Source organism: Electrophorus electricus, chromosome 1 (assembly GCF_041902795.1).
Source record: "Electrophorus electricus isolate QZ-2024a chromosome 1, ASM4190279v1, whole genome shotgun sequence".
Classification (NCBI taxonomy): Eukaryota; Metazoa; Chordata; class Actinopteri; order Gymnotiformes; family Gymnotidae; genus Electrophorus; species Electrophorus electricus.
The window spans coordinates 42,153,928-42,172,752 of record NC_137497.1 but is presented as its reverse complement, the minus strand read 5'-3'; the positions used below and the strand labels follow the sequence as shown (position 1 = coordinate 42,172,752).

Sequence of the window (18,825 nt, the reverse complement as noted above, 5' to 3'; positions counted from 1 at the left end):
GTCAATAAAAGAAAGTTGAAGGTGAATTACAATCAGAACATTATAGGTGTATTGAACTGAACGATTCACTCGGTCATTATAATAATGGATAGAGGAGAATTTATTTATTATCGATGAAACCCATAATGTCAATCTCAGTAACATGTTAAATAAACAGCGGTTGGACCATTAACTAGCTATGTAGTCGTTTATTTGGATCCAAATTTCAATGTGAATTAATAAATAAATTAAACTTACTTATATGCTTACTTACTTAAACTTACTTACATTTTACTCCTATGTGAATTAGCAGTTCACTACTTCAGGGTAACAAGTAACATAAAGTGTTTATAAATGTATTTATTGTAATTATATTAATACTCATGTATCATTTAACTAGTTTGGATATCCTCAAAGTTCAGGGTGAACACTGAACATAGACCACAAGTTGTACTAACACAATGAGCAGCAGTAAAAACAAAAAGTCAATACATGGGCTATGTATGTGGCTGATACTGGATGACAATAATCACAGAATACGAATAACTGTACATGTATAATGGTAAAAAAAAAAAAAAAGTCCAATACACAGACTTCACACAATAGTGTGATGGGTGTTATACAAGGAGATTGTTTTGCTGGTCTGGTTTTGTCTGATAAACACAGGAGGCCCATGACTAGTAGAGAAATACCCTCCTAATCCACCCATCTAGAGAAACCTCAAGGCTGTGGCTGGACTTTGGAGACCCTGTATACAATTCTGCGAAGCTTAGGAGGTTTTGATTCAGCCTCAGTTTCATGTGTGGATTTTGCAGAATCTGAAGAAAAACCACAAGACAATAATTTACGTCACAAAGCTATCATATATACAGTCTTTTAATTTATACATTTGATTATATATACATTTCAATTTGAAAACCCGTTTCCTTTTCTATTTAACTGTTTATTGGAAGATGTGTGTTTGTGTCCTGTAATGGATTAGTGTCATCTGTTCCTGCCTTGTGTCCTATGCTGCTAGGTTAGGCTCTGGCCCCCTCGTGACCATAAATTGGATTAAGCAGGTCGATTATTGTTTGATTATTTTTATTGCATTATTAAATTAATTAACAAATATTTATTTGAAAGGCTGTATAATCATTTACATTTACGTAATCCACTGAAAAAATCTTCTTTTTCATACATTTGAGTTATCAAGAATGATTGGAAGTTTACATTTTAACATACATTTTATTATTCTCAATTGGATGATGGAGGGATGAAAAAAGGGTAGAGGGCCACTGGTACAAAATGCCATTTGAAGCTTGGGATCAGTTGATGAGTCTTTTTTCAGGTTTGTTGGCTATATCATAAAAATTAATGGAGTTTAAAAATCAGTTGCTACCTAAGTGAGAACAGAGCTATGAATGAAAAGATGTACTATATCAATATATATCAAAATATTCCTATTGGATGATGGAGGGATTAAGAAAGGAATTCTAAAGACTATGTGTAAGAAAAGTAACACATGTGTAGTCACATTAGGGCACTTTGGGCATTTGGAAAGTTAGCAAAGTTTGATGATTCTATTTTAAAAACAGTTGACATAATAGTGTTCTAATTTTTTAAAGGAAAGAATAATAACAGAACAGCAGACTAATAAAAGACCAGCAAGTTGGCTTTGACAAGCCATTTTAAATATAACTTTTTAAACAGAATTCTAAGTCTTTTTTGGTATCAAGAATCAGAATTAGAGCTCCAAAATGATAGTGTTGTCTTGAGTCTACCAATCTCGTACAAAGCCTGGTGGTGTATATACCAATTTATATGAGCATCTTTGAATTGACCTCTTCTCAGTATGTATCTTCTTTATCTTTCAATTCAGAAGGATGACCATAATTGACTTTGTTCAAAATAAGAATGGCAGCCCCTCTTCTTTGACCAGGTCTGAGAAATGCTGAAAAGACTCATTCTGTTCACTTCATGTCTGTGTGCTCCACTTCAGTAAAGTATGCAGGAAGGCTGTGTGACCTTTTTATTGTCTATGTTTAGTCTGAATTTTACTTCTTTTATGAAGTTTACACTGTTAATCTGTGTCTTCATTTTCTTTGTTTTGTTTAACAAAACTTGGCTATTCCTTGTCATCATTTATGTACCTTATGTTCAACAACATTCTGCCACACCTTTTAAAGACAGCAAAGTAGAATAGGTGCTCCACAAAGAATTAGACAAATAAATGCTAATTAACAAAACGAGCAAACAGAACCGAGTCTTTGATTTCCAACACAGTGAGCATTACATAGTAGCCGATGAAAGAGCACAACTGGAAATGCCATGGGGTAACCCTGTTCCTCTTCTACTCAGCAGAGGGCCCATGTAATTGACATGGTCATGCGCATATTATTCATGATAATACAGAAACTTGCACCTAAAGTCTCTTAGGTATTCTGGGAAGCGTACATTAGACAACAAACCAGAGTAATGTGCAGTATGGACATTGATTATCCAGTCACAAACATCAATCACTGCTTTAACCTATCCACTGCAGATCATATCACTCTTCTTTAGGCTGTAGGCATCTGAATACTCGTTTTGGATTGGGTTTTTTTGGTTTTTTTGCAGTTTGCAGTTGAAAGCCTCATAGGTGCTTTTTGGGGGCAGATCCTTTGCCAGGACAGATGTAAAATCTGCTTTATCAGGGTAGTAGGGGGTTTAGTGACACCTATCAACAATTTTCTTTCTCCAATTCTTTAACCTGTAAACCTGTAAACCTTTGTGCTTTTTTGTAACAGATATGTAGCCTGGATTGAAACTGTAACTGAAATGTAATATCATTCAGATCCTGTTTAGCTTTGTGAACCTACCTGTGTCACTAGAGAACCATCAGGTCAGTAGTTGTGGTTGACTGTGATTTTATTGCCTTGCCCTCAAGGCCTTTTTATACCCAGATTGATAGCAGCCTTTTTTGTTTTGTATATCAGGAAATTTGCAACAATGGATCCTGGTTTGGCTCTATCAGAAGGTTTAGTGAATTTGAAGCTCACAGAAAGGATCAAAGTCTGGGGTCAACTTCAAAAGTAATCTTAAAAACACTCTAGCTTTAGAATATCCTCAACATCTTCTGTGTTTTAAATACTGGTTTCTGCTTCTTCAATTTTTTGTTAGACATCCTTAGTTATTTTGTTGGATTTATTAATTTAATCTTTAATCTCACAGTTGTAGATGGTTGTCCTAACAACTACTTAATATTTCATTAAGTATTTTCTCAAAGCTAAATTTTACCTAGCACTTGTTAGCTGATTTACATTTATGTTATTTAGCCTACACTTTAATCCACTCATTTACAAATATGACTGAATATATCTTTAGCATTAAGCACCTTGCTCAGGGACCCAACAATGGTAATCTGGTGGGGGTGGGGCTTGAACTGGCAACCTTCTAATCCCAATTCAATGACCTTAACCACTGAGCTACTACTACCAAATGCTGATCACCTTGTATCTGTTGCAGTTCCTTCCATGTTATCATTTAAAAAAATCATAAATTATACAAATTCATGAGCTTGGGGCTTAATATAAGTGCAAGAGCGTGTGTATGATGCAGCCATCAGATTGCACCCATAACCAAAACCATTCCTCAAGGCCTAGTTTCAGACCTGAAACCTTGTCCCTTCTCTCCTGTGAGACTGTTTGAAGGTGAGCTTTCATCTCAGGGAAGTGGCTCAGAACTGCATTGTAGCTGTCCACCGAGAGGGAGTACAGTCTACACAGAGTCAGAGCCATGACATCAGCCATACGTTTCCTCTTATTGGTCATCAAGCAGAGCTCTGTGGAAAGCACAATAGGGGAACATTTTATTTGAAACTTTTTTATTTATGCAAACAGATTTCTTCCATTTATTAAAATAGTTTATTAAAGCCAGTTAATGAAGGGGGTTATTAATCCATGTTCTCCTCATCTATCAAATAACTACAGAGAATTGATGAAGTGGGGAACACTCTGCCTGCTTCACTGACAATGCATCTGACCCACTTCCAAAAAAAAACTGTACTGAAGACATCATGATCACGGAGACCAAACAAAAAGAACATGTGCAAAACTTAATATATAGAAATATTTAAGAATTGCTTAATAGTAGCATGTCTACTGAGCAATGTAATTAGTAAAACCAGACACAGCAGCTGCCACTGCATCTCGGAATGACTGATTAGTTATTAAAAGGGACCTATTATCGTTTTCTGTATTTCCCATTGCTTTAAGTGTGTTATATAGCTTTTTGAGCATGTAGATGGCCTGCAAAGTTACAAAGCCCAAAATACATGCCGGAGTGAGGGGAAATGTCCTTTGTATTCTCTGCTAAAGGTAGTGAGGTAATAAAAAGAGTGTTAACAGGGAAAAGAGGCCTAACAGTGCATTAGCCATATTAATAACATAAAACATAAGGAGTATAGTGATTCTTTGTCCTTTCAGAATGATTTGCGTACAGGGCAGAGGCCTCTGCAGGCTTCAGCAAAGGATCCTGGGTTGGCTTTGGTGGACCTCAGGGTAAGATATATGACCTCTCCACCAAGCTCAGGACCGTATTAAAAAAAATCTTCTTTAGGACAAGGTTAAAAGAAGTCTTCTTGTGGAATGTGGTGGTAACAAGCTCCAACGGTAACGGGCGTCTTGTGGTATGTGGTGGTAACTGTTGTGGATATCAGTTTGCATATGTTGACTAATGTATGGTTTGGATGTAATGGTGGTGAATGCAAACACTAGTATGTAAAAAGGTGGGGTGAATACATAATCACGTCTGACAAATGTATAAAAATGTGGGTTCTTTGTTTGATTCTTAGACATCCTCCGGAGGGCGCCTCAATAATGCTTGATAATGTTAACCTGCAATAAATGACAGGACCAGCTATTCTCTTCTACTAATTCTGTCTGCATCTTCATTTTATATTTGAATATTTAACTTTAAGACTAGCTGACTGGGGCATTTAGGAACAACAGTAGAACCAGAAAGAAGTCAGTGGTTGAAATGGAATTTTCCCAGTTCCCTCCAGTGTTTCAATTCTTTTACTGTCTGCCAGGCACTTTACAGAAGACTTCAAAAACTGTGTGCAGTTCAATGCTCGATTTTTGCATCTTTTACTCGTCGAGGACAGGGCAGTTCCAACTTTGTGTGGATTCACAGGTTCACAACCTGTAAGTATACATTGTTATTTGAGGACCTTTGGTAAGTAGCTACTGTGACTTTTCAGGTGTACAGTAGAATTGTTGGCTGCAGCAAAGACATAGACAGTGCTCAGCTGTAGGCTTCTCAACTAACAAGGCTAACTTAACAACTAATCTTATTGAGTTATAATGGTTTTGCTAATCAGTTGCAGTCCCATTTTACCTAACATTGTATATAAATATGGTGATGGTTTGATGGTATGGTGGAGGAGGATTTAGGATTTCAAGCTGTAATGTTATTACAATCCACTTGGCTAGCCAGTTAGCTTCTGCTAAATTTCTAATGCCCCTGGTATTTTTCCACATGTATCATACAGAGTTCTTTCCACATGCAGACAACTGCATGTCCATTCCCGAGATTGCAAACAGCTTGCAAACCCCTGGCCACTAATGATTTCTAACATTTAAAACACATCAGTGTTTATAGCTTCTCAGGAGAGAAGTCTGTCTGCAGACCAATCAGAACAGAGTGGGCAAGCAGACCAATCAGAGCAGACGGGGCTCATCAGTAGGGGGACATAGGAGTTCTAAAAGCATTTCAGACAGAGGGTGAAGAGGTGTACAGTATGACAAAAATAATGTGTTTTTGGAACAGATTGTAAATCTATTCAAGTAGACCCCAAAAATAAAATTATCAACATTGAAAATGAATATGACTGGTCCCCTTTTACTGGATACGGCCTATTTTAAGTGCTATGTAATGAAAGTTAGAACTGCTCACATGTCTTGAAATGACATCTGGAAACGTGCAAAGTCAAAAATTTAGCTGCTCTCTACAAATCCATCCATCCATCAAAAAAACAAAAAACAAAAACAAAAACAAAACAACTCACTGAAAACATGTTCAGTAAAAACAAATTAAACCAGCATTTCATTTTCAGTTTGCATTAATGCATCTGTTCTCAATGCTATTGTTTACTGGGACAAAAAGCAAATTCTGGGGAAATAATACTATATAATTCCACTGATTATTTCAAGCAGGGCATTTTGGTGTGGCAAATGTCACATTTGTGCCACATGCAGTGCACCTTGTTCAAGCAGTAAGAAAAAAATAAAGATGGTGAAGACAAAGCTATTATGACGGCTAGTCATATATCCGCTAGTTCCTTATATCATTGGAGCGTGTTCAATTTGCTGGTGCGTCTTCTCCCATACCCTCTCGCTCTGTTGCATCCATTCATCCACAGTGGGGACATCCGTCATGATCAAGGTCCACAGGCCCATTGGGGGCTGGTAGCCTAGGAAACACTCAAAAGGCGTTATGCCAGTGGAAGAACTCATGAGCGAGTTTTGGGCGATTTATGCCCAAGGAAGGAACGTGGACCAGTCTGAGGGATTGTGCAAACAAAAACAGTACAGGAACTTGCTTAGTTCTTGATTAGTCCTTTCACATTGACTGTTGGAATGTGGGTGATAATCGGACGTAAGACTAATGGCAACTCCTATGTGTTCGAAAAAGGCTGACCACACATGGGACGTGAATTGAGGTCCCCGGTCCGACAAGATGTCTTCTGGGATGCCGAATATACCGAACACCTGGTTGAACAGGGCCTCTGCAGTCTGAAGAGCTGTGGGTAATCCAGGGAAGGCAATGAATCGTACGTCATGGGAGAACCGGTCAACTACCATAAGTAAAATAGTATTACTGGCATTTGTATTACTGCCATTTGAGCAGGGTAGGTCAGTGATGAAACCAATGGCTATATGGGACCAGGGTCTTTCAGGTATGGGGAATGAGTTTATCTCCAGGTAGAGTCTTAGGGGGTTTGCTTTTCTTGCATACAGAACAGGAAGAAACGTACCTGTGTACATTGCTTGTGATTGTCTCCCACCAAGATTTGCTAGCCAGGAGTTGTCGAGTGCGAGTCTCTACCGGGATGTCCCGTAGCAAGTGAAGAATGAGCCCAGGTTAACAGGCGATCCCAACATGATGCCAGTACGTAATGTCTCCCTGCAGGACAATCTTTTGGGATGACGGTACTTTGTGTGGCTTGTTCAATTTCCTCCTTCTGTTCCTGGCCAGTAATTTCCTGGTACTCTTGAGGAACAGAAAAGGTGTGGTTGTCAGCAGGGTTTTCTATAGAGGTGGAATATGAGTTCACTGTAGGTAATGTTAGACATTTCTTCTGACATCAAGACGACCAGTGAGTGATCTCCCTTTGTGACCATGATATGCTTGGGTTGTGTTGTTCCAACCAGGTTAGACCCAGAATGATTGGGAAGGATGAGGCTTCCATAACCAGAAAAGAGATGAGTTCTGAGTGAAGTGCGCTGGTGGTGAATCTGACTGATGTGAAGGAACCAGACCCTATTGAAGACCCATCTACAGTGGCTAGGCAAAGAGTTTTTGGTAAGGGCTCTATGGGGATGTCTAAATCCTTTACCAGGTGGTCGTGTATGAAATTGCCCTCTGCTCCGGAGTCAATCAGGGCTGTAATCAGAGAGGACGGAGTGTGAGCCCTAACATAGACAGGTACCGTAAATGACTTCACTACCATCTTTTGGGTCTAATTAGACCTGTTGAGTCTAATACGACACTCCCTGATAACCTGTCCTGAAGACCCACAGTACAGGCATAGTCCCTCCTGGAAATGACGTCTCCTCTCCTCCTTGGTCAGGCGAGTGGAATCACATTGCATGGGCTCCACTGCATTCTCTTGTCTGGGATCTACTCTTGTTACAGGAGTGGTATAAGTTAAGCAGGTACTGTTGGCTCTATGCGGTCTTCATTCCAACAGAAAATGGTCAAGACGGATGGCTAGGGCTATAAGCTGATTGAGGTTGAGCTTGTCATCCTGACAAGCCAATTCATGCAGTACCTCTGTGTTCAGACCGTTCTGGAAAGTGACATGCAGGGCCACATCGTTCCACCCACTACCGGCAGCAATGTTACAGAACTCACGGGCATAGTCCGACACAGAATGGTTGCCTTGGTGGAGTTTGGTAAGCATTTCTCTGCATGCTCTTACCTCATGTGGCCGATCGAAAATGGCTTTAAATTGAGCGATAAAGTCCTCGTAAGAAACCGCCTGTATGTTCTCCCAGACAGCAGTAGCCCAATCTAGTGCTTTTTCCGTTAGATGAGAGGTAAGGATTGCAATCTTTGCTTGGTTAGAACAAGGAGGGATGCTACTGAAATACAGGGTGCATTGTAACAAAAAACCCTGACACTTTTCTGGAGAGCCGTCATATTTATTCGGTTTACTCACGGGGACTGCAGTTGGAGTGCCGCTGGGAGCGGCAACGAATGCTGGAGATGGGTTATGCTGGGGAGAAGTAGTCATAGTGTGTAACCGCGATGTACGTTCTCTGAGACATTGCCCGAGTTCCAACATTTGTGCCTGTTGGTCTGCTTGTTTGGCAATTGTGTCCATAGACCACGTGAATCCCTCGAGTACCTGTTGGTGTTGGCCAAGTAGCTGTCCTTGGCTGGTAATAGCCTCTTTTAATGCCTCCAAATCCGCTGTCTGCATAGTGGTGAAGTACTCTGTGACGGGGCAAGCAAAGTGAGACACTTGCTGATGTAGAGCGATGGATTTATTGTATTCCAAGTTCGTGGTGGGTGAACAAGCCAGGGTCAAAACCAGGAAAGCAAAGACACAGGTAATCCAAATCAATAAGGTAAACAGTCCGAGTCAAAAAAACAAAGAACAATCATAAACCAGGCAACCTATTCCAAAAAGGGGCAGGCAAAAATCAGAAGACAGAAAAGCAAAAAAACAAAAAAAAACAAAACCGATACACAGGAGGGAAATCAAGAAAAGCACGCCTGGTATGCACAGTATATACTAGTGGCAATACTTTGCAATACTGGGACGTTCTAGTCAGATTTAAATACAGTTGAATGTAGAGAAACAGGTGATATCAATATTCCGGTGATGAGGATCTGAAGGAATGTGTATTGGTTCAGTCTTTAGCCGGGTGACGAACAGCATGCTGGGTGTTGTAGTGTGCTTGAGGTTCGGCCAACGTGACAGCTATGGGAGAACATGATGAGCTTTCTGACTGGACTGCTTCATATGCAAATCATATCTGAATGCTCATCAACATAAATGCAAGAGCAACTCTAAACTCTAATTTTGTCATTCAGCAGTTAAATGTTAACCGCACATTGATAATTTAATATTATAACTGACCTCCTGATTAATGTAACTGTGTTAAGATTATTTGAATTTTTTTAAGTGTCTACTGAAAAACATCTGTAGTGTACCCTGGATTAAAGAACCACTGTTTTAACATAACAGAATGTTACATGCCACTCAACAGAAGGGTGTTTAAATTATTAACAAATGTTTGGATGGCTCATAATTCTTTACATTTCAGCATCTGCACAGTATTACTTCCAGGGGAAAACTCAGATTTGCAATTAGGTGCAATTGAAAGTATATGGGGTATAATCTGGACATGGGGTATAACCTTGAACACATTTTGCCACTCATCCAATGGACTTCATCAGTTCCAAATGCCTTGACCCACTAATGCTTAATAATGGAAAGCCTGGACCTGCCAGATTTGGAAGTACCTCCAAAGTAGGCTCCATCTGTGAGGGTTTGGCTGAATGCAGGAGCTCTGACCTCCACAGTGCCTCTCTCAATGAAGTACATGCAGTCCCCCAAAGCACCTTTACGGATGATCAGGTCTCCTTTCTCATACACTTCAAACTCCAGCAACTCCAGCAGGCCAGTAATAAACAGAGGCTCTGCGTCTTTGAAAAATGACATGTTAAGACTTGAACAGTTGAATCTGACTGTTTCCTATGGAGATTTGGAAAGAATGCACAAAACGAATACAAATTTATATTTCACATTTTTATTCAATATTATTACATCCCAGTAATCACATGTTAATCAGCACTTAAACAATTATGTTCAGGTACTCTATCTGTAGGTATATGATAATAAATGCACCTTAAATACATTTAATTAATACATCAATCTCCATACCTGCCTGAGAGGTTCAGATAGATCCTTTAGAATGTCTTTTTCATCAAACCATTTCCCCCAGTATCTGTTTTCTAGATGGCCCATGATTTTGTTTCTTAAGGAGGTAGGGAGCCGGCTTTGTCTCATGAACTCCTTAATTTCATTACACTACAGAAAAGATTCATGAGAGCTTCAATAATGTAGAGTATATTAACACACCACAACAAATGTCTTGGATACTAGTTATACTCAGCAATTTTGGCAGGCCAGGGCATGACATTGGACAAGCACAGCCTTCAAGTGGAATAAAAGAACATAACATTCTCTTAAAAAGAATCTGTGTTCAGCTTTTGCTAAATGATGAAAAAGTACATCTCTATCTGATTTAAGCACAAGCTGATCAGTGAACCAGATTAAATTGTTATGTATTCTTACCTTGGTATCATACATGAGTTCACCCATCCTGGAGTTTGAGACTAGTGCAAATATGCGTCCGAAAATCATGGTGTATATCACTGACCCAACCATTATGCTAATAACAACCACACACAGCTCTGTCAACTCTGAAACATAAAAAGTGACAAATGCAAAGGAACTGAGTTCAGGACACTTATGGAAATCTATAAATTCCCCTTTGTATATACTGCATTCCATTCAAACCTGTTAATATATTCTAAAACTTTAAAAATTATATTAATATACTTACTACGTATTGCTTACCTTTCGGTATTTCTTTGGAGCCATAGTTCAGGGTCATCATTTGGCATAATGCTCGGAACATGCTTTTGGAATACAGATAACTCATGGGTTTATTCTGGTAAAATGAAATGCAAGATTCATTTAAAAGTGATTCTATAGACACTTTCCTGCATGTGTGCACAGGCATGCGCACACGTAGACACACTTCCATATTTGTAATTTTAGGAATACTCTTTAAAATACTGCATCCATGGTTAAATTATTGCCACTTATAAGACAGGGGTATCTAATAAAGTGACCAGTGAGTGTAACTATAAGACAGGTGGCTCTAAGTCATTCTAATAAATTGAGTGTATACTCCAAGGAAACAGGAAATCATGGGATATTTCTTAAGAACTTGTCAATACTCTTGTCAATCAAAAAAGAAAGATAATGGGAGGAATACATTTCAAGGACTGTCAATAATTGCGACTTGAGTTCTAACCTCAAATTTCTTTTGAATATTTTTAAAAACAATTTTATTTAAGGTTAGCTTTCAAATTTTAAGCATAAGTTAATGCTAAAGAACAATCACCTTTTTCTTATACATACACCATTACAACATATTACTCACCACAAGTCCCTCCAGTATGACCCAGCTATGTTTAGGAAAGTCCATGGCTACAACAACCATAAACTGAATACAGGCATTCCAGTGGCACAGCAAAATGATAATCGCAATCATGTTCATGAATTTGAAGAATGTGGCAATTCCCCCTACATTCCAGCCATTGACCTGACATTAATAAACATTTGCTTACACACACACAATTCTGGGATCTTGTCAGAATTTTCTAAGTATGTAATTTCTATCTATGTCAGGGGTGACCTAAACAGGAATCAATAGCTCTCCCCACCACCATTACTAGAAGAGGATGTCCACATGTTATTTTAGAAATAGAAATTGCATTAGGCCCATTGTTAATGAAATAAAAAAGTTCCTTTTATATGCCACTATCCCTTAAAACTACATCAAAAACTCATCACCATCTTCCTGAAAGTGGGCATTATTAGCAGACTTTTATTTTGATGAGAGAAAAACAAGAAATAGAAATTGAATGCACACAGATATACATCTCAAAAAAAGTTTTCAGGCAAGTATGTATGTATAATTTAGAGACAAGCTGTGTGAAATCAGTAATCTAAATGACTTTTGAACTAAGTATTAAATTTTTTACTATAGAACTATTTGAAACAAAAAAAACAAAACAGTGGTTTAAACTTAAGCATCAGACTATTCATACAATTAAAGAGTACCATAATAATTATTATCCTAATGTTATTAAGTAATTTATTCATTTATTATTACAGGTGGCCTGAAAAACGTAATTCCATAGGCCTATGTTTTGTCCATCTTGCACCCAGTACACCCAATATTCAGTATTATTCAATTGTGGACAGAACAGAGATACAAGCATTTCAAAATCTCTAGTGTTCAGATTTACTTGCAAATTTAATAAAGAGTGCATTTAATTGTACAACTGCAAGCCTAACTCACTACCTAAAACTATACTTACCTCTTCCCACTGGCGGACATATTGCAGAAGTTTTGAAATTCTTAATAATCTTAACAAACTGAACAACCTGATCAGTTTAATCAAACGTGTCATTCTGATCCCTGCAAGTCCCTGACGACTGGCACCAATGGCACCAAACTCCTGAACACAAACAAAAGAAACAAAAAACAAAAGAAAAATAATCAAGAACAACTTGAAATAATTTCTTCCCATAAGATATAAATTGACTAAACCAAGGGCTTCTTTGCATTGCCAGAACAATGTCAGGCTCTGGTAACTTGTATTATACTACCCTTAGCCAAAGTAGATAGGACTAATTTGCAATCTGAACATTCATTATGTCTACTGCAAAATCTAAACTACTAATACTACTACTACAATAACAATAGTAATAAGAAGAATGTGCTCACCATAGCAATGAGAAGACAGTAATCTACTGGTGCAACAGCCAGTAAGTCTAGAAAGAACCATGTTTTTAAGTATTGATTCTTTATTTTCTTCGGGTCTAGAATTATCACCTTGTGAAAGAAAATAATCAGACAGTCATAGGATCAGCAGTACTTGCATTAATTAAATGAAGGTATCAAGTACCTCATGTAACTTAAAGAAGGTATCAAGTATGAAGGTACTAAGTTGCGAAACCTAATCGAAAAGTTTCAAGTAAGGATTTATTCTAGGTATATGTGCACATAGCCACATCTGCTTTCTTATCATTACCTACAATTATAATTTCTTTCCCATAAGCCACAATAAAGCATGTTTTTATAATCTTCAGTCCTCAGCCATCAGGAGTGTGAAAGTGTGTGAAATAATTCAGAGACAAGTATAAACAAGTGGCATACAGGTTTAGTTGCAAAAAGTAAAACCCAGTCCTAGTCATCCAGCTGACTTTACTATTTAATTCTATGTGCTGGCTTAGTTAATTAGCAAATCCAGGCACTTGAAATATTTTATACTTATATATACATATAACTTGTACTGCTTAACTATCTACCTGCAAAAATGTTAGCCTGTTTGTGTAGTTTTGTAATTTTCTTCATTGCTATGCTAGTTTTAATTGGTCACAACATTAGGAGTGACAACCAAGTGGAGGAGACCACAAACAGAAACTACATGACACTAAGTATACTTAAAGTGTCCTTTTGTTGTATTATCCACCACTGAAGCCAAGATACTATGTGTCTTGAAATCATATATGTTATAGAAATAACATTTGTTGCAAATCTTTACCACATATAAGAAACAAGCATCACTGAACCCTTTGTCTGATAGCCTTGACTTTCACAAGCTGCAGCTTGGAGGTAAGAGACAGTAAATCTTATATGCACCGAGTTTCAAACGACATCGTATAAAGGCTCATATCTGGGTACACATATGCCCAAATTTACCGTAAAGCACTGCAAACGTCAAATCCCATGCAATCCCATGAGTGTAAAGTATTAAAGTTTTAGTAGCAATTAAGTAAAACGATACCTCAGAATCTTTACTTGCCAGGCCAATGCGAAAGTTAAGACAGAGATCTGTGACAAACAGGAAGTCATTGACCACGGTGAATGCAATCCAGGCAGGACTATAATAAACATCCTCTGCGAAAAAGCTCACACTGAGAGGTATTACAACCATATTGACCAACGTTATTAGAAGCATGGCTATTAGCCAGTAGTTCCTGATGGAAGAGAACAAAAGAAGAGAACTATCTAGCCTTAGCGAAAACAAAATAAAGAATAGTGTTAAACTATCTAGCTACACGCACCTTATGTGTATTTTTAAAAATATCTTAGCCTAAATTAAATGATGCATAACGTTACGGATAACTAGGCATATCAAACGCTACAGAGGTTAGACAGCTAGCTACCCACAATGTAGACTTCCAACTTTACCTGAATCTGCAGTAAGGGTGAATAATCCACGTTTTTTGCTCAGACGCTCTGATCCTTTCCCTTTTTACGGCTTCGACACTTCTAAAATAAGAAAGTGTTGCCCTATTCACTGAGGGCAAAAACATGATTATCAGCCTGTCGCGTCGTTTCCCTTCTCTCTCCAACGGTCGACCTGAACGGTTCTGATGAGGACTTCTTCCAATGTTCTACATTTAGAACGGCGATCACTGGCAAAAAAAAAAGCCGCGGTACAAGCATCAGTATCGAAACTGCATTTCCCTTTTTAATGAGCAAAATTAACATTTACTTTTAAGTGCATACTTTTTTCTGTGTTCTTGTAATTTATCAAAGAAAAGAACATCTCAGAAACGTTAGGCATATCCATCACCAAACTTGTTTTTGGACAATTGTAATTGTTTTTATTTTTAATGTGGAAAATTCTTAATGAAGAAAAGTTGGTATAAAAATAATTTTTTAAAAAAATTGCTGAAAATATTATTGAATTAATTAATCAAACAATTAATTTAATAAGTTTCCAACTCAAGGACCCAAGTTTAATAAACCCTGCTCTTCTGACCGACCCCTGGTAATTACACTCATATAGCCACTTTATAAAGTACAATTTATAAAGCAGCTTTTAATAAATGTATAAGCATACGATTACAGTCTGTAGCCCCTCTGGTTGCATGTACAGTTGATCAGTAGTAGGAAAGCATACGATATATGTAGATAGAAGCTCAGTTTTTGATCTATACTGTGCGGCTAAAAGTATGTGAACATCTAACCGTCACTCTTACACAGGCATTGTGGACATCAAATCCCAAAAGCATTATTATACATTTTTATGTAGTGTTCCAATTCACCCCAAAGATGTTCAGGGCTCTGTGTAGGCCACAGGAGTTTCTAACTCATCAAGACATGTCTTTATGGACCTCGCTCTGTGCACAGGAGCAGTATCATGCTGGAACAAGAAAGAGTCTTCCCCAAACTTTTGCCACAAACATGGAAGAATATTGCCCACAATGTCAAACTTTATTGTTACCACTATGCACTTTGGTAGATATTCCCCTGGCATACACCAAACCAAACCCATATTTGTCCATCATATTGCCAGAGAGTGAAGTGTGATTTATCACTCCAAAGAATGTTTCTACAGTTCCAGATTCCGGTGGCAACATGCTATACATCCCTCCAGCCAATAGGCACTGAGTGATTATAGGCTTGGCCATGGCTCCTGATGCAGTTCTTGTGCTCACATTGCTCCCAGAGGCATTTTGAAATAGTGTAATGAGTGACACAACAGAGAATATGCGATTTTTATGTGCTATGCACTACAGCAGTCAGTGGACCTGCTCTGTGAGTTTGCATGGTGCATCACTTCATGGCTGAGCTGTTATTGTTCCTAGATGCTTCCATTTTACAACAGCACCTGACCTTGTCTTTATGACCCATTCTACTACAAATGTTTTTCTATAGGGACTGAATGTCTATGCGTTTGATATTCTACGCCTGTTAGCATGGGGGTGGAAACACCTTAACTTAATAATTACGAGACGTGTTCACATACCTTTGGAAATAAAGATTATCATTACATCACATTTAGCAGCTTGTATACATTACTACTTAATGATAAATATACACTAGTTACAATTCCTTCAGAGAACATGAGCACAGACCAGCTGAGCATAGTGGTCTGGGCGATATCTCTGAAGAAATACATGCATTTTCCCCTGAATCTTCTCACCAGCAAGACCTATGGAAATAAAGAGAAAAAAGTACAGATAAAAGTAGAAAAGAATTTTTTTTTCTTTCATTTAGTGGTCATGGCAACTAACCAGATGTGAATAATCACAGCTGTAATATTATTTATAGTTATCTCTTCTAAACTAAACTAATCTGAAATGTATGCAAACACATTGGTAAAGGAAACAGAAGTTGCCATGGACCACAATCACTCATTCCCAATCACTATTTGTGTGTATCCTGTTAATACATAGGCGTACGTGAGCTAACCGCTCCATCAGTCTCAGAGGGACTCGGGCTGAATTCAATTTGGCTCTTTATTAAATTGACATTTCTGAGTTTTTTTTATTGATTGGATATCCATAAAGTTAGATTCTAGCTAATTATTCAAATACTATTTCTGCATACATACCATATGGTGAAGTACACCTTCACTACATGTTTTCTCTCTACACATACAGTTCTCTTTCTCCCTCTCATACACACACACACACACACACACACACCCCTTAGATCCACACACACACACACACACACACACACACACACACACACACACACACACACACACACACACACCTTAGATCCATTGAGGCAGAGACATAATGCAATACCCATGATACTGAGGTTGAATGGCCTACACACTCCAAACACTTACCTAATTTCTCAGCTGTCATTTCAATCCTCTGCATTGCAGACTGCATGTTGCCTCCTTCTGAAACTAGAACTTCAATCTCCCCCACACAGTAGCCAAAATCAGCTTGATCCAGATCAACTCGTACTCTGCCCTCCTCTCCATCATCCAGTACATAAGAACATCGTGTGGTGGTGTATTCCGCAAAGCACTGCAGCTTTAATTCCTTCAGCCACATTTCTTCCTTGCTGTCACTGTTAAGTTGGTTCATCTGTGATGAGTCTAATATGTCTTCAACAGCTCCTGGGCAGTTTTCTATTATCCCCATAATTTCAGCTTTAATGTGAGCTAGATCCATGACCTCTCTGTAATTAGTGCACATTGCTTCTGCTCTTTGCTCTGGTTCTGTAAGTGAGGATGCAGGGCATTTTAGCTCCCAATGGCCCTCTCGCTTGCGCAGCCAGAAATCTCTCAGTGTTAAGGTGAAGTCTTCCAAGTCAAAATACTGGTCTTTGAATTGGCATTGACCAATACAAACAGCTGGAAGGAAAGAACAGCTTTAAGAAACATGATCATTTTCAGCCTGGTTACTGGATACGATGTCATAAGCACAACAGCAAAGAGTATATTAACAAAATCTGACATTGTAAAGTTACAGTTAGGGGTGTAACGAAGACTAAAGGCAGCCACCCTCCACGGGACTCAAACCCAGGGATGAGAGGAGATAAACGTGAGGTCTAACCACTAGACCCAAGTACCAGCTTGCTGACACAGCAGCCAGAGCACCCATTTAACCTTCCAAAGTGAAGGTCTCCATCACACCATTATCCCCTTCAGAAGTGACGGCCCACGCCACAATGCCTTCGCCTCCGGATAGTGCCCCTGCGCATGACACTGTCCTCGTGTCCTTCTGCACACAACTGCCCTTTCCATCAGGGCTACACCCATGCCCCTCATCAGGGGTCCTCACACTGGGCTTCACCATCCCCTCACAGCATCACAGGTGGATTCATCAACCCAGAGCACACTCCCAATGGCCTTGCTGCCATCCCTCTCCTGACACCATGCGTAACGAAGGCTGAAGGCATCCAGCCTACCCACGACTCAAACCCAGGTCTGACAGGAGGTAAACATGATCTCTGACCACTGGACCATAGAGCCAGCTCCCTGGCACAGCAGCCAGAGCACCCATTTAGATAACCTTCCTAAATGACGGTCTCCATCGCAAGGGGTCCTAGAAGAAAACTGCTAATACCACTGCATTACCAAAATGAACTAAATAATAAAGGGAGTTGATCAGGACTAAAGTCAAACAGAATATACATTTCATTTGCAACTGCATAATGCTCTTTGACACTGGCATTGGTTTTGAGCTAGGATTCAGGACATACTTTTAGTTGCTAAGTTTTAATACAGAAAACGCCAACTTTGGAATTCTAAATTAGACAATTCATGCAACTAATGCAAAACCTAACGTTTAATAACAAATACAGACCTCCAATCTTCTTCAGTTTCCCTTGGATATCTGAATCACACACAAATTTCCTCTCTACTTCCACGGGCATTTTACACTGAAAGAACAAATGAAAACAGTACCATTAAACTATGTTTTCTCTCCATTGCTACTTGATAGCCCTTGGAGTTTATTTTAATTAAGGCACTTTCTTTCCTACCTGATAAATATTACTTATGGTGTAGGTCAAATGAATGTAGGTCAGATGAATTCAACAGACGTGGTGTTGTACGCAGGTTTTTACGCTAGCTTGTTCTGATAACGACAATGTAATTACTCCGAGGTTTAAACCCGCAGTTATGCCAGATGCCTCATATATTTTTATACGTGTCCGGAAACTATTGCCCACACGTTACTGAGAACAGCCGTAGTTAAATACAGCTGGATAGGAATCCCAGCACGATACACAATTCAGGCACTTTCATTCAGGCATGTTTACGGGCACTATGGTTGCTGCGCGTCACCTCGCGTACCTAATGCGCAATGAGGTCGGATTTTTTTTTTTTCATTAATTAATTTTTTTTTGTAAAATGGAAAACTTTTTCTGTTTATTTTTCAAATAATTGTGATGATCATGTATTGCGAATATGCATAATGCAGAACGTGTTATTTACAAAACCTAAATTGTTACATGTTAGAATTAAGGTACACAGGTATTTTCTCCTGTTACTGGATAGTTTTTTTCTTGGATATGTTAAGAGTTG

At 38.7% G+C, this 18,825-nt stretch overlaps 2 protein-coding genes across 11 annotated transcripts; both read right to left on the bottom strand.

Annotated features, from left to right (window-relative positions):
• Nucleotides 1-60: 60 nt before the first annotated feature.
• LOC113586083 (potassium/sodium hyperpolarization-activated cyclic nucleotide-gated channel 2-like) lies at nucleotides 61-15,981 on the bottom strand. 10 transcript variants are annotated; one of them, XM_027023943.3, is made up of 12 exons: nucleotides 15,908-15,981; nucleotides 14,232-14,458; nucleotides 13,825-14,017; nucleotides 12,762-12,869; nucleotides 12,352-12,492; nucleotides 11,409-11,570; nucleotides 10,817-10,910; nucleotides 10,532-10,659; nucleotides 10,118-10,264; nucleotides 9,697-9,928; nucleotides 3,611-3,781; nucleotides 61-797 (listed from the first exon to the last, which is right to left on the bottom strand). In XM_027023943.3, the coding sequence occupies exons 2-12, from the start codon at nucleotides 14,354-14,356 to the stop codon at nucleotides 700-702; spliced, it is 1,599 nt and encodes a 532-aa protein (XP_026879744.2). In that variant the 5' UTR covers nucleotides 14,357-14,458; nucleotides 15,908-15,981; the 3' UTR covers nucleotides 61-699. The 10 variants fall into 10 exon arrangements, 9 of the variants coding, with proteins under 9 accessions (XP_026879744.2, XP_081576601.1, XP_081576588.1 ...); XM_081720475.1 differs by lacking the exon at nucleotides 61-797 and adding an exon at nucleotides 8,384-8,661 and having other exon boundaries at nucleotides 3,641-3,781; XR_014125224.1 differs by lacking the exon at nucleotides 61-797 and adding an exon at nucleotides 8,384-8,692 and having other exon boundaries at nucleotides 3,644-3,781.
• thtpa (thiamine triphosphatase) lies at nucleotides 15,245-18,562 on the bottom strand. Its single transcript, XM_027023950.3, has 4 exons — nucleotides 18,282-18,562; nucleotides 18,104-18,179; nucleotides 16,633-17,148; nucleotides 15,245-15,984 (listed from the first exon to the last, which is right to left on the bottom strand). Exons 2-4 carry the CDS (start codon nucleotides 18,171-18,173, stop codon nucleotides 15,887-15,889), a joined length of 684 nt encoding a protein of 227 aa, XP_026879751.1. The 5' UTR covers nucleotides 18,174-18,179; nucleotides 18,282-18,562; the 3' UTR covers nucleotides 15,245-15,886.
• Between the last annotated feature and the right edge of the window lie 263 nt (nucleotides 18,563-18,825).